Here is a 15,418-nt window from a genome sequence, read left to right as displayed (position 1 = left end):
AGACATTTTTCAATAAATATATTTTTGAGTCTCAAGAGAATATTTACAGAACAACATACTATAATTTTGTGTAACTTCATCAAAGCATTTCAACCTTAGATCTTCAAACAGACGCAGTTTATATGGCTAATCATTTATTTTAGAGATAGGGATTTGTCCTTTTACATAAATGAACAGAGGTATTATTTCACAGCTTAAATACCATGTTCTAAGCTTGTTTTTTATTTCACATAACCTTGATGTAAAGCCAATCATATTGAAGAGATGACAGTTTTGAAGTAATTCTATTTCTTTATTTCATACTTCATGTCAAGATATCCTTTTTGTCATATGAAGTTATGCCCCATAACAAAAGAACGTGTTTAAAGAACAAAGAAACGTGTGGCTCACAAAATAAAGGCATTCTCTCATAATATTCTTTACAAAGTAATCTTACAACAAACAAAGAACAATGTCTCAGATGAAACAGCAGAGTACAATAAATCAAAGTTCCTCACTACATTTGACTTTAACCTAACTGTGACAGAGGGAAATAAAAGGAAAGAAAAATCTGTACAAACAAATACAGTTTAGCTCCTGAGATACTCCATGGGACTGACTCGCTGTTCCAAATCCATACTTTGACATCATAAGCACCAAAATGGCCTCCTTTTTTTTGGTAAATTCAAATAAAAATGTGAAGACCCTTTGAACTCCTTTGATTTAAAACAGCACTTTTAACACCTGTTTTTAAAAAGCACTGATGCAAACATTGCCATGTCTGAAGATTTGGAGCAACTTCTGACCCTGGTGACACACCTGGTGACGTCAACAAGTGCCAAATATGAAACTGCAACCTTTATAAAATCTTAACTGCATCTTCCTGCGCTTACTTGATCCAATCACCACAGCGCCTCTTTCTGCTCTTTGAAAATGTCTTACAATCAAAAACAGAAGTGAATAGATGTAAGCTCTTATTAAAGTAGATATGATGTGGAGTAAGTGTATATTCATCTCTTCATGGTGATGACAGTTACAGACAACATTTCTCTATCTCTCTCTCTTTTTTTTGCCACTGAAAACTTTGGTGATGCAGAAACGTCTTAAAGTACCTGAACACTTCACTTTGATATTGCTTTGACAAAATATGCTGTACAATATTCACTGACGTCACAACCGTTTGACAATCACACATATGAAAAAACCTGACAAGAAGTTGGCGAGCAAATATTTGTGTGTACAGAGAAGCTGCAGAGATGACTCGTGCGTAGTCGAGTGTCAGATTTTGAAAAAGACAGATGCTTTGTGGCTGGTACTGTTATTGTGAGCACATTTCCCAACGCTTCTTTCTGAACTTTTTACACAACAAAGTGAGAATATTTTTCTGAGGGGGAGGCATCTTTAAATCACACTTCTTTAAGCTCCTTTTCTCACATGCCTTCCTTTCAGAACTCCCTCCCCGCAGACAGAGATAAACTCAGATCAATCGTCAGTTTTTCCCCCCCCCCGCCCTCCATGGATCCAAGATTGAGGGTTTTTTTGGACGAAGACAAACACGTTTCCATCTGTTAGGGAGATCTGTTCATCCAATGGATGCATTGGAGTCCTTCTGTTCTGTGCCAAAGCCAAAGTCCCAGTTGACATATCACTCAGACAGTCATCCATAATCTGTCCTTTTTTTCTCTGCCAAAGAGTATGATGAAAAATCTGTTATCCTAAGTTAACCCACTCATAGTTCCCTCTTCCTGCTGATTCAGTTCTTCCCTATGAAGTACGAGGATAGTTGACGCGTCCACCACTGAAGTCCTTCACCTTGCTAGTGTCCGTTTGTCTCGGGGGCCGATGCCGGGGTGGAGGGAGTGGAGGAGCGGGAGGCAACAGAAGCCTTCTCTCCACCGGGACTGGAGACTGAGGGCACCCTGTCGGGGACCTTGACCCCGGTAAGACCGATAGGAGACACCCCAGCTGCTGCTGCTGCTGCCGCCGCCACAGCAGCCGTCCTGCTTGCAGTGATGGCAGAAACTGGTTTGGGCTGAGCCTGAAGTCCTGGGCTGCAGATGAGGTGATGCCTCTCCCAGTCTTTGTGCTGGCAGAAGGAGCCGCAGTAGCGCGCCGCGTTGCAACCGCTGCACGTCTCGCTAGCTTTGCGACCACAATTCCAGCAACACTGAAAATAAAGGAGACATTTGTAAGTTTTCTTTTTTTGGGGGGGGAGTAGGCGTCTTTAAAACCAAAGCTGAAACAATCTGTGAACATAATATTTCTGGTTGACAAACAGTGTTTTAAAACTCTAACATAAATGTAGCATCATTGTCTTTGGTTCCTGTCGTGTTCCTCGCAAGGGAGGGAAATATCAATCTTTTAAACAGCTAACTGCTCCACTATGTCTTTGTTCATCTTGTGTTTGGTGCTGGATGAATAGCTAACAGATGTCTGTGAGACTGGTGAGAGTGAACCAAAAGGACAAGTTCTGCAAGTTGCATGCCAGTAAAACAAAACAGTGAGCTAAAGATGACGTAAAGCTTAAAGGAGCTGAGGAGAACAACAGAATCGGGTGATAGTTATGTGTGTGTTTATCACAGTGAGTGACCCCTGTCAGTGAGATGTAATAATTGTTTCCACTTTTGATTCTTTATTACTGGTCATAGCACATTTAAGATCTATTTTAGAAATATAAAAGATTGTTTAACCTAAAGGATCCAGCCGAAAGATACTAATACTATGTGTTGCTGCTCTTTAAATTCAATTTCAATGTAAAACACACTGATTTGAGCTGATTTCAGAGCCACTTAAAGCATAAAAATGCTAGTCTTGGTGGCTTTTAAAAACGGCATCAATGTAAACATTTCATATTAGCAGCTTATTATGAACGTGTGCATGTTGTTGGAAGACAAAATATAGTCTGATGTGTTTAAAAATCAAATGTGGCAATATAAGTTTCAAAGTATCGTGCACGGTTATCACAATCTGGATCTGTGCTCACCTCACTGGAGTCCTCCTGTTCGTTGATGACCAGGATTGCGTCCTCTTGAGCCTTCCTCTTTGCATCAGCCACAGTCTTCTCCATCTTAGCTCTCTCGGCGGCAATCATCTCAAAAGCCTTCTGTTCCGCTTCTGCTACAGCTTTCTGCACTTCATCCATGGCCTGACGCTTCACCTCGTTCACCGCCTCTTCTAAACATCAAGGGGGGGGAGTTCAGTTTTAAGTTGAGCTCAGCCTGTTTCAACTCTGCACATTGGCAGTCTAACCGTCTATGAACCAGCATAAAGCTGCATGTCATTAAAATGAAAATTGTCCAGAATCATGTTATTGTTTTTTCCCTCTATAACCTTGAACATTACTGATATATAGGTGTATAGGCGTTTTCAAAATGTGAAATATAACTCTGATGGTGTTCTTTGTAACTTCATTTTGAAAAAACGCTCTATGAATAAAGGTTATGATGTTATTATTCTTACCAGCTTTCTTCCAGATCTCGTCTGTAACGTATGCTGAGCCTGGCCGTGGAGCAAAGTCTCGCTGAGAGTCTGCAGGGAAGCAGAGACAGAAGGGATTAGCACCTGCCAGGGCTTATTAAGATATTAAGACGATTAATTGTTAAAATAACGGTTGACTTTGTGGTGACTGACAGTTACATCAACATAACAGGTGCTCAGAAAGAAAGAAACAAAGGCCACAGAGGGAGGCCGCAATAATATCTTTGTCATGTACTCTTTTGTTTTGCCTGGGATGCACACGACTCCGCATATCTAGGCCACACGACCGTCGTAATTGTTGTTTATCGGAGTCTTGGACTGATCTGAGATCTGACAGCTTTAGAAAGGAATGTGTTTGGCTTGGAGCGAATTGCAGACCAACAAGCTGTGTCAACATTCTGTCTGTTCCCTCAAATCTCTCTCTCTCTGCATCTCAATTCATTTCTCTTTCTCTGTAACACTGCCACCTGGCTCATCTCCTCTATCCCCATCTTATATTCTCCATCTCACTTCCTACTTCTCTCTTTTTTGTCCCCCCTTCATTTACAATCCTCTCTCTTCAACCAAGCGCTTCACACACCCTCCCTGTCTCCTTTTCCAACCCCCACTACACTCTTTCCTCAGCCCGAGCAAGCAGGCAGGCTTCCCGGCTGGGGGCCCAGATGGTGCTCTGGCGAGTCAGCCAGCTCTGAGTCTCTGAGCCTGCAGGACGGCAGGACAGCCCTTCTGTGGCCGATATGGCCGAGGCCGGTCCTGGCACCTGTCTGTGGCTATGGACCAGCAGGAGGACGGCAAGGCTGGCGCTCAGAGAGGACCGTGCCAGTACACAGCAGACTGGGGGGGGACTCACTGTGGACGCACTAACTCACTTGAGACTTGTCTGCACTTCTATTGGTGGCCACTAGGTGGTGTATAGAGAGTGAAACAGAGACACTGTCATTGATACTGTTCAGACCTTTCAGTTTTATTGAAGTGTGCTTCATGATTTTCAATCAAACATGCTGCATCCTTGTTCAGGCCTTTTTTTTTTTTTAAATACGGATAAGATATGATCAAGGGTGTAAATACTTCGGCTAGGCCCTTTGTGATGTTTATAATAAAGAATAATTACACCCATTACAACCGTGGTAAATGGACATTCATTAGTTGTATTCAAAGTAGGGTCCAGCCTCCAAAGCTCAAATCATAAGGCCGACAAATGAAGTGCTGTTCATTGAGGCACAGGTTTAGAAATGAATGTCTGAAAACTAATCACCCTGCAAGATACTTCTACTGTGGACAAAAGGCTTTTAGTAATTATGTGAATTGTCCCTTCAAACGTTAGGTTTTGGCTTCATCCCCGTGTTCATGAAGCAATCTTCTCTTGTGGAAAACAACACCCACCAATCACAGAAATGGCAACTGGAGTGTTTGGTTTCTGCGGTGCACCAACATAACTGAATTAGAAAAAGCGGTACCAACCCGGCTCGCCAGAGTGGGGGCTGTGGGTCTTGGAGAAGGGAGTTGAGGCCGAGCCTCCTTTGCGTGGGTCCTCCTGCTCGCTGGAACGCCGCCTCCAGTAGTTGAGCTCCTCCCGGTCTGACTCCTGGCATCGCCTGAGCACGCTCACCGACCGCCGCGTCTTCTCCACCATGTCCACAATGCAGTTCAACACCTATAAAGGAAGACAGCCACATAATGAGTTTTTTATCTATATGTTTCACTGATATATATGAACTTTTACTCTTAAGAAGTGTCTAAAAATCGTCCTCATAAGAAACACAACATGAAAACAAGTATTCTCTACAGATGTGCTGTATATACGTTTTTGCTTTCCAGCGATGAGATGTGAAAAAAATCTTCAGAAGAGGACCCCAATGACACTTTACATTCTTTCTATATCACAAGCCATTAGCAGTGAGGGTGTCTGTCTGCAGCCTTACATGGTCCAGATGCCTCCATTCATCAGCCCACTCTCGGTCTGTCAGTCTGTGGTCCACCGGCTCCTCGCGGTAGCCCCCGTTAGTGCCTGATTAAAACACACACAAGACAGACCACAGGCCAACGTGATTAACATTCTTCTTCATGTAAGACAAGCTGCAAGTGACAGTAAGTGAGTGAAAGGTGTGTGTGGATGTCTAATCTGTCGCTTATCTCTGCTTCAAAAAAAAAAAAATCACTTCAATTTACTTTAAACTTTGAGATACTGAAGGTTCATTATTTCACCACAAGATATCCTGGGATTACCATCAATATTTTGCTCACATAGTAGGGAAGACATGCCTTAAAAAAATCTAAACCACACCTTCTCACATATTGAATTTAAAGTGACAGAAATGAAGAGAAGTAAATGGTGGATAAGAAACAAGAAAAATCTAGATGGATTTAGGGATTGTGACTGAGAAAGGTGGGGTGAAAACGAGAAGTAGAAGCCTGTGATGCAAACCAGATTTCCAGCACCACAGCCTACACACATCTGGAAGTCAGCTGTCAACTACACACACACACACACACACACACACACACAAACACACACACACTAACCAAAACTTCTCCCTTTGCACCTCCCCTCCTGGAGCTCACAGCATTCCAGTAGGGAGACACTCAGGCTGAGTGGAGTGGCTCCACTTCTAAACACAACCAGCCGCTCTGACACTAACTGTGGGCCATTACAATCAAAAACATGCACACACACAAACACACACACACAATAATCAACTGAGCGTTCTGATTCCAATTCAGTTATTACTCAACACTATGACTTAAGCGATGTCTAATTGAATATTTAACGGTCTTAATAGTTTGCACACAGAAGATTGTGGGCTCATGCAGAGCCCAAATATGTCCTGATACATGTCACTCACACACATAAACAACAACACACTGACTAAAAAGAGTCAGCAAAACCACAGTCTCTTAAAATTGAGAAACAAACAGCCAACAAGAGCACACATGCACACCAAGCCTGCTGAAGAGAATAATGACTCCCTCATGCAAACACACACACACACACACACATGCACACTCACACTAGCCTTCCCCTCGACCTCTTCCCTACTCCTGGTTCTCATCAGTGTTCATCAGTTCAAAGCCGTGAGTGTGTGTGTGGACTGATGTGTTTATGTGTGTGTGTGTGTGTGTGTGTGTGTGCGACTATGAGTTAAGTGGCGGCAGGCGGGCGGGAGGCTGTCAGACAAGGGACTAAAGCCTCGTAAACACAGCACCTCTACCATGAACATATCAAGGTGTGTTTCTGTTCGTGTGTGTTTGTGTGTCTGTGAGCTACTGCTGTTTCCACTGTGTGCTGACAAGCCCCCAGATGGAGGGTAGATATACACCAGAGTAGATCCAGCCCTGCCTGCCTGGACAGTATGGCTCTGTTTATACACACACACGCAGACTCCAGAGATATACGGGTACGGCTACACAAACACACAGACCACCCGTTATCAGAATGTATGTGCGTGTGTCTGTTTTCTTCCAAGTGGGTTCAATTCTTTATGAATCAGTAACTTGAGAGTCGTTTCCACTGTGGGGAGTTTTCTTAGAAATTAGGAACATTTGGAGAAAGTCAGTGTTTTATCACATCAGGGACCAGGGAATTAATTAAGTTATATGGACACTTCTCAACCAACAAAAAAAAGTCCCTGCTCCCTTGAGGAGTACTTTCTCACTTCGATTGGCTGTATAAGTGATTTGTGTGGTTCATTTTATGCTTCACTTACCAGGGAGCCTTGGTCTGTCTTTGAGTTCCCGGATCTCCAACACGCGTTGGCTGTGCTCGCGGTGTAGGATGTGCGGTGCTGCGATGTCATCCAGAGCGTAGTGCTGCAGCGGTGGAGGGGTCGGGTGAAGCTGGGTGCTAAGGGGCAGAGGGTGGGCGGGGCTGTGTCGGGGAGCAGGGCTGATGGTGCAGATTCGTTTGGCCGCAGGCTCCAAGGCTGCTGGGGGACGTTCATGAAAACCATTCTCTTTACCTCTGAAGAAGGAAGGAGATGAAGCATGGTTACAAAGTGAGCAGAAACACGAGAGCTTGATATGTGTCGCTTATATGTGTCGGTTGGAATTCCAACCTGTTGGGGCTGTGTCTCTTGGTCGCAGGCTCAGGGGGCTCCATCAGCAGCTCGGAGGAGTCTGGGGAAGAGGCCAAGGTGGTGCTGAGCAGGAGGTGCTCATGCTGGGACAGGTACTGGGCTGGGGTCTGCTTGGCTGCCCGTGCACAGTGAAGGAGTTCCCTCTGCAGAAGGGGAAGGTTTGCCTGGATGGAAAGAAACAGACTTGTGAGGCTTTTTTTTTTTTTTTTTTTTTTTTTACAGAAAAGTCTTAAAATTGGGAAGAAGAAAATCAAGATATATTCATTTTCCCTGATAGAGGATTTTTACAACAGGATAAATACAAGAGGCGTATGGAGAGAAAAAAGGGCACCATACAGCCCTTTAAGCAAAAAAGTGAGAACCTGTTGAACCCTATAACGGGGCTATTTAGGGCAAAGAAACAGTGAATATCTGCCTCTGTGGGTGGACACTTTCCTGGGAGAAATGGCATGTTTAAGGGGGGGGCATTGACTCCATCAGGTCTGGCTGTAAGGCTCCATTTAGCTCTTGAAGTCGGTCTGTGGCTGCCTCCAATGTTGGCTGTGGCATCCCGAGCTCAAATAAAAACGGCTGAGTTTTCTACACTGCTGCTGAGGTTGGTCACTAACCACTTGCACACACCACGAGCACAATACGTCAATCCCAGCCTATGTTATGGAGGCTTATAAAACTAAAAAACATTTCCAAACAAACGATACGTAGACTCCACTTCACATTACGCTGTGGTCCGCTTCTCTTTTTTAATATTTATCTACGACTCTCTCCGTTCTATCTTTCCATCTCGCTTTTGTTCCCTGCATTTCCCTGATGAGGAACAGACTGTGGTGTGTTTGCAATTACAGCACTTCCTTGCTCCCTCAACCAGAGGGACCAAATAAACAACCATACCGTTCACATTTTGTGACCTCCTCCTCCTTAGCGTGTTTGGCAATCTAAAAGATCCTTTCTCCTTGAATCTGACCGATTCTGCCCCGTCATAACTAGCTCATAATTACAGCGTCTATGGTGTTTTGCCATATTGGTTTGCCGTCTTCACAGATATTCTAACACCATCGCTTTTTTTTGGTCAACTCTGTATAACATCCCTCTATATATCTCCCATGCTCCTCTGAGTCCCCTCTTTCCCTGGGGCCCCAGCTAGTGAACACATGTGCTGTGTTTCAGTCGAGCTCTCTGGGGTTCAGCGGGGCGGATGCTAGATTGGCGGCGCCTTGGCAGCTGAATGCTCTTTTTAAACGGGACAGCGGCTCCATATGGCGCACACTGGAGCCCATAAAAAGGGAAGGGAACGCTTTATAGGCATGTTTCACACTTCCGAGTTCCCACTTCTCCCTCTCTCCTCCTCACCCAGCTCTCTCTCTCTCTCTCTCTCTCTCTTTTCCACTTCCTCACCCTCCGACTTTGTCCCATCTGTCTTTCTCTTTCTGAAGACTACTTTTACAGAAGTTTGAATAAAGTTTTTTCGGGACCCCACCCCACTTGTAATAAATTTCTAGAAGTAGGGGAACAGAGGTTTCTTGTCTCAGCACTCTCGAGACAGACACATGGAGGGGCTCCAAAGGTGAGTAAGAGGTAAGTGTGGAAAAAGAGTTGAGGATTTTAACTTGCTTAAAGTTACAACGCCGCAACCCACTGAAGATTTATTGGATGCTTTACTGAGAGGAGCTCCTAAAAAGAATACTCTTTACTCCCCTGGCTACAAAGGGCTCAGGAGGCTGTTGCACACACACACACACACACACACACACACACACACACACACACACACCCACACACACACACACACACACACACACACACACTCATCTGTTGCTTGTCAAGTCAACATGCAAATCTTGATAGTTCCTTTGAACATTAGAGAGGTTGTTTATTCGATTAGAAAACCTACACAGATCCCTATTTAGCGGTGTGTCCTGGAAACACGGTAATAAAGTGTAATCAATCTATTACTTTTCCAGCATGACTCATGAGCTGTAATATGATTGCCTGTAGATTATTCAGGGTTATGTTAAAGTCAAGAACCTTCTCTTTATCGCCTGTTATTATGTGATTAATAATGTAGCATGGTGGAAAACCTCAGCCGGGAGAGGAGAAGTGAGCAAGGTTAAATGATTCTAACAGAAACAGGCGTAGCATTGGGTGTAATGTCTAAAACTCAAATGAGATGGGGAAAAAAATACTGCTACAAAGTAAAAAAAAAAATCCAACAGAATAATGCTAAGGAAATATACAAAATCAGAGAAAGAGAGGACGTCGTTGTGTTTACCTTGAGGAAAGGAATAACAAAGGGCCGTAAGGGGAAGTTTGTGGCCTCCTGAAGACGGGAATGAAACTCCTCAATGGTGACTGTTGAATTCTAGGAGACACAGAAAGAGACGATCAGAAGAGCAATGATAAAATCTACAGTGTCAGATGTTGCTACGTCTCGAAAGAAATAAGACAAAGAGTTAGCGAAAGAGCTTACTACGAGGGCCAGAACCAGGCTTCGGACGCTGTCTCCGATCTCAGGAGAGATGTCGTTCCCAAACTGCTGCAGCGTGGTCAGGAAGCGTTTCAGCTTGCTCAGCTGGCGAGCCCCACAGGTGGCCGGCAGCTGCTGGTTTGCCAGCGACGAGGATGAGGAAGAAGAAGGTCCGTTGCTGTAGCGCTGCGGTGGAGATGGCACTGCGTTCAGGGTAGGTGGGGAATGGTGATTCCCGTTTGTCACTGGAGAGGAGAGGGGAGATTAAGAAGAAATAAATAAAGAGAATGCTTCCCTTATAGTGGATTCAGGATCATTGATTACTGGTGTTTTATTGTTCAGTGTAATTAAGATATCCAGATAACATGCACTAAACACCGGTTTAAATAGTAAATAGTCTAAATGAATCCAAACTCGAGCTACAAATTCAGGTTTAATGACAAAAAATAGAAGTAATATCAGAGTATTGCTCGGGATAAAGTGAATCTCAACAGAGAAACTAAAGAATCAAAATCAAACATGATATTTAAAAGAAAAATTAAAGCCAGTTTGTTGAATAAATATGTGGAAATATGTCAGTGAGATACTGTTTTGTTTCGTGATGCTGTAACAAAAATGTATTGTGATATACTTTGTACAGTGTATAATGAATTGGTAAGGAGGACTTACAGGGGGGCTGCCAGTGGCTGTGTTTGCCTGCAGCCAATTTAATTTAAATTGTTTTTGAATTAAGTGTTCTGTTTTGTTTTAATTAATGTTTTGTGAAAGAGGGGCAGATATTATAAGATTAATCTTCTTTCTGCTCCTTTTCATTCAAAATTTGAGATTTTATGTTTGTTTGTTTTTCTTAACTTTATTGTTTTCTTTTTTTTATTAAATAAAATTGACAAAAGAAAAAATCTTTTAAAAAAATCTTTAGAATAATTCTTACATGCTGTGGTGGAGAAGGAGGCCGGACGAGGGCCGCTGGGGTTGACGGAGGGCAGGGGAGGCATCGTGGAGCTGGAGCTGCTGCTGGGGGCTGATCTGGAATGAGTCTTAGCATCCACAGGAGAACCGGGCATGGCAGGGGTCTTCTTCTCTCTACTGTCTGCAGAGAAAAAGAAGGAGAGAGAGGTTAGCTGGGGGTCAAGAACCGGTGTTTTAAGATGTTCTAAATCTGATGATTAAAACCAGGTCTCTGTTGTTATTAAATATGAGCAAGTTTTGCTTTGATTTAGTCTTGCTTTTCAGCTCTTTTCCTTTAATTAACTCAGACTCAAATGTATAAAACAACCACAATAAACGTTGCAATTGAACTCACTTAAGCATCCGCAATCGCAAATAAACAAGCAAAGACCAGTCTTACTTTCCCCATCAGCTAAGTGGTTTAAATGAATGCAAAGGCTTTAGGTCTATAGCCACAAAAGAAAACTAAATGCCCACCCCCCCCCCCCCAGCCCACTTCACAACACAACACATACTGCCAGGGCATCACCCACCCTGCCAACCCCCCCTTTAAAAGAGCCAGATGTCTAAAGTTTAGCCCCTTTTTCCCAAACTATTCAGATCAATAACAGAAGAAATGCTGAAGAAGCCCATTGTGTGGAAGAAGAATGCCCCCTCGTTGAGCTCCCCCCTCAAACGGGTTGGGGGGGGGGGGGGTGGGCGGTGGAAAAAAAAAGACGAGACAGAGAGAGAAAGGGACGAGGTTATTTCACGCTTTACTAACAAGATCGGCAATCTTTTGAATGTTAAACGCAACTTCTCAATATGCTATAGCCGCTGAATGAGACCACCAGATAAGGGGTATGGAAAGAGTGAAATGAGGGGTGTGGCGGTGGGGAGATGTGGGATCAGACACCGTCTTTGTCTCCTGGAGATCCATGAAGGCCGGGACCCGTCTCCATTTAGAGTGGATCAGACCTTTCTAACTGCTTTAAGAATGGACGATTAATAGACAAGCATGGTCCCACAGGTCATGGGTCAGCAGAGAGCAGCTTTTTAAATGTGGATTCATGGTTTTAGGGCTTTGGCTTCAATGGCACCCTTTATATCGTTTTCACAGCTATGAACTCTGCATGGCCTTGAGCCACAGGGTTCCAGTTTATAAAGGCGTTTAAGTCTGAAGGTTTAAGCTGTCAGTACGTATTTCAAGGGAACTCAGAAGGAGCAATTCCCCATATTCACATGGCAGCCATTGACGATTGATGTTAACCTCTGGGTTGGAACTTCACATATTGGTGTGGTACTGCAGTGTTTCAGCCTCCAAATCTTAGCAGTACAATGACAAAGTGCCATTAACTGGCTCCTAAACGATCAGCAGAACAGACGACTTAGCAACAAAAGCTAACTTTAGCATTCAACTACTTTTTCACATTTACTCTTCCAAGTGTACACTTTGAGAGAAAAGTATAGGCTATATCCATCCTGGTAAACAAACCCATATTGGTCACATTCGTTTAAAAAGTAACACACTTTTGGGACTTTCCTCTTTTGTTATATCACACAACCAAAGGGAAATGTTCGCTTGTAAGTGGTTGAATGCTAACGTATCATGCAACACTGTAAAACAGGATGCTAATATTAGCTCACGAGAGTTTGAATGCTATATCGCCATTCAACTGTGGTGTTATCTTAAGTGGTTGAATGCTTAAAAATGTAGACAAAGATATTTTTTTAGCCCCGTTTGCCGTCCATGAAGTGATTCTATCCACACGCTTTGTCAATCCGCCCTGTGAAACTCATCTGTCATGTCTGCAACTCATTATACAGCTTTGACTGTTCTCCCTCCTGTTTTTTCCTTCAACTTCATCCCTCTCTCTTTTCCCCTCTCATTCCTCCTCAGCTGTGTGGCCTGCCCTGCCATCTCTCCACCTGTTCACCCACACAGGGGGCAGGAAGGAGGGATCGAAGCAGACATTTGGACTGTCATACCCTCCACACAAGCAGGCTGCCAGAGCACCGCAGGAAGCAGCCTTCAGCACACGAACAAAAAAAACACACACACACACACACACACGCGCGCGCGCGCACACACACCAGTTCCAAAGCTTCACACACTCCAACCGTATGGCCAGGAAATTAGACTGACATCTCAATAACAGAATCAGCATGGCATATGGCCTTAATGTCAACACTGTTGCCATGTAAACAAGTTCATACAGCCAAGAGCAAGGACTTGGGCATTCAGAGTGTTATACAGTAGTGCTGCATGGAAATGTATTCACAAGAACTTGTTAACACATTATCAACAGTTCTCCTTTGGCAGTGAATTGTTATTAGGCGTCCAAATTGACTGTCATGCTTGTAAAGCTTCTTGTATGTCTATTGTGTTTGACAGACAGGTCTACATGAGGCAAAAACATGCTATACATATGTCTTGTTTTGAGCAGCCTCTACATATAGCGAAGAGACATTAAGTCACAGCTGTGCTCATGCAATCTTAAGATGTGGCAGTGTATGTTAGACGTGCCAGAGGTAACATCCAAAACAGGAGACATCAGGTGTGTGTGCATGTAGTGCTGACAGCCCACAGAGAATTGCCTCTGCTTGTCAATTAGACAGCGAACATAGCTGGATGACTTCATCTGGCTTGCAAGCACCTGAGTCCACCATATATAGTCACAGGGGAGGCAGCTGTCACTGCGACAGCAAAACACACACACACACACATGCACAGAGTGTACAAAGTGGTCCGATGTTAACTCAGGTGAATATTGGCTTAAAGGAGGATGTGGGCTGTTTGTCTGGTCTAAATGCCACCTGTCCTTAATGCTCTAATGGAACAAAGGTACACAAAGCTCCACCGCACATGTCAACAGGATTACAGGAAAATGCCACGATGCATAGACAACACTTTAAAGTGAATTGGCATGTGAGCAGACCAATGAGTACTAAATAACCTAGAGAGCAAAGGGGTTCATCTGCTTAAAAAATACTTGTTCTCTCGTTCTCTGTCCTTCTCTCATTTCTTCTCAGACAGATGATGTAGATAATACATTTTATAGTCCTGTTATTTACTCGAGCTCATTTATTTGCTTTCTACATCTGTTGTCATTGCAGGGATGGGAAAGTAATGTGCATCTGTGGTGATCTGTTGTTGCTAGCCAGGTGTTCCTTGTTTGTTCAGCTTCAGGTGACACTCGTCTGCATTTAAACATTCAATCAGCTTTAATTGCCTCTCCGACTCTGCAGGCGATGATTCAGGATGAGGGACAGAAATAAAAAAGAAGAGATTTCAGGCTATTCCCATTTAGCGAGTACTTAATGCAATCTATGTACTGATGACATTAGAAACGACTCCTTGCGTAAAGCGAGGATGGATAACCTACTTTGAGTCCGTACAAATTAATCACACTTGACTTGATATGTAAATAAATGTGTTTGGTGTTAAGGCTTACTCGGCTCATGTTTTAACTCAGAGGTTTAAACTCTCTGGCAGCTGCCTGTGAGGCATGTGTGTGCAAGTGCGAGTGGACATGATTGTGCACAGCTATCTCTGTCCTGTCGCTGCAGATGAGGTGAGAGAAGATGTAACGCAGACCGTGCTAATTTATCAGCAAGCCAAAAGACAAATGAGAAAATGAGAGTATGTGCAATGCTACGTGCTATATGCTGCTACGATGTGGTTTCAGAGCAGACACACACACACACACACACACACACACACACACACACACACACACACACACACACACACACACACACACACACACACACACACACACACACACACACACACACACACACACACACACACACACTTCAATATGCAGTACGGCTAACTGAAACAACAGTTAATAAAGGGAACACTGAAAAAGATGACAGAAGACAATGTTTTTTAAATAAGTAGGTCTAATGATTAAGTTAAGAATAGAGTAAGCCCAGCTTATTGAAAACACTGGAACTAAGCTAGCCAAGATAAGATAGCTGGGATATTTATTTTAAATACATTGAAAAGAATAGCTAAATTCAGGGTTCAGTAGGTTAGCTTACACTTTGTAGCTTTCTAACAAAAACTTAGAACCTCAGAAGTAAATGTCCTCTGTTTTCCAACCTTTAGCCTCAATGGAAACCTAGATGTTTGGGAGTTAGCTGAACAGCTAGCTAACACATGGCACAATAAAGGGAACTGATGTGAGCATATCTTTACTTCGTTTTAAGTGGTTGGGTTTATCAGACTATTAGCTGCTGGCTCAACCTGTACTTAAGCCTAATCATTCCCTCACAAAAATGAGATTAAACTTGTATTATAAAACGTATTATTGATTTATTTACACTAAAATAAAACAGCAGTGTCAAGTGGAGCTTCGTTCTGTTTATTACCACTCGCAAACAGTTTAAAATAAAGGGCTACAGGCTCATTTTGAACAGAAAACAAACAGCCATAGAGATGATGATCATCTATAGAGGAATAGTAGTAAAACATAATATTAGCCCTAAACCA

The 15,418-nt window shown here is 43.3% G+C and overlaps 1 protein-coding gene across 2 annotated transcripts in view; it reads right to left on the bottom strand.

Moving 5' to 3' along the window:
• Positions 1-279: 279 nt before the first annotated feature.
• Positions 280-15,418, bottom strand: part of cbfa2t2 (CBFA2/RUNX1 partner transcriptional co-repressor 2) — a 41,017-nt gene continuing 25,878 nt past the window's right edge. For both annotated transcript variants that reach the window (XM_061043293.1, XM_061043294.1), the window contains 10 exons: positions 10,922-11,080; positions 9,994-10,235; positions 9,796-9,885; positions 7,509-7,693; positions 7,161-7,414; positions 5,379-5,464; positions 4,918-5,110; positions 3,439-3,507; positions 2,963-3,153; positions 280-2,146 (listed from right to left, as the gene is read on the bottom strand). In XM_061043293.1, the coding sequence (XP_060899276.1) occupies positions 1,796-2,146; positions 2,963-3,153; positions 3,439-3,507; positions 4,918-5,110; positions 5,379-5,464; positions 7,161-7,414; positions 7,509-7,693; positions 9,796-9,885; positions 9,994-10,235; positions 10,922-11,080 (1,820 nt within the window). In that variant the 3' untranslated portion in view covers positions 280-1,795. The remainder of the gene's footprint in view (positions 2,147-2,962; positions 3,154-3,438; positions 3,508-4,917; positions 5,111-5,378; positions 5,465-7,160; positions 7,415-7,508; positions 7,694-9,795; positions 9,886-9,993; positions 10,236-10,921; positions 11,081-15,418) is intronic.

The sequence above is a fragment of the Labrus mixtus genome, chromosome 7 (genome assembly GCF_963584025.1).
Source record: "Labrus mixtus chromosome 7, fLabMix1.1, whole genome shotgun sequence".
Taxonomy (NCBI): domain Eukaryota; kingdom Metazoa; phylum Chordata; class Actinopteri; order Labriformes; family Labridae; genus Labrus; species Labrus mixtus.
Note: the sequence above shows the minus strand (reverse complement) of the source record. Positions and strands in the feature narration are given on the sequence as shown.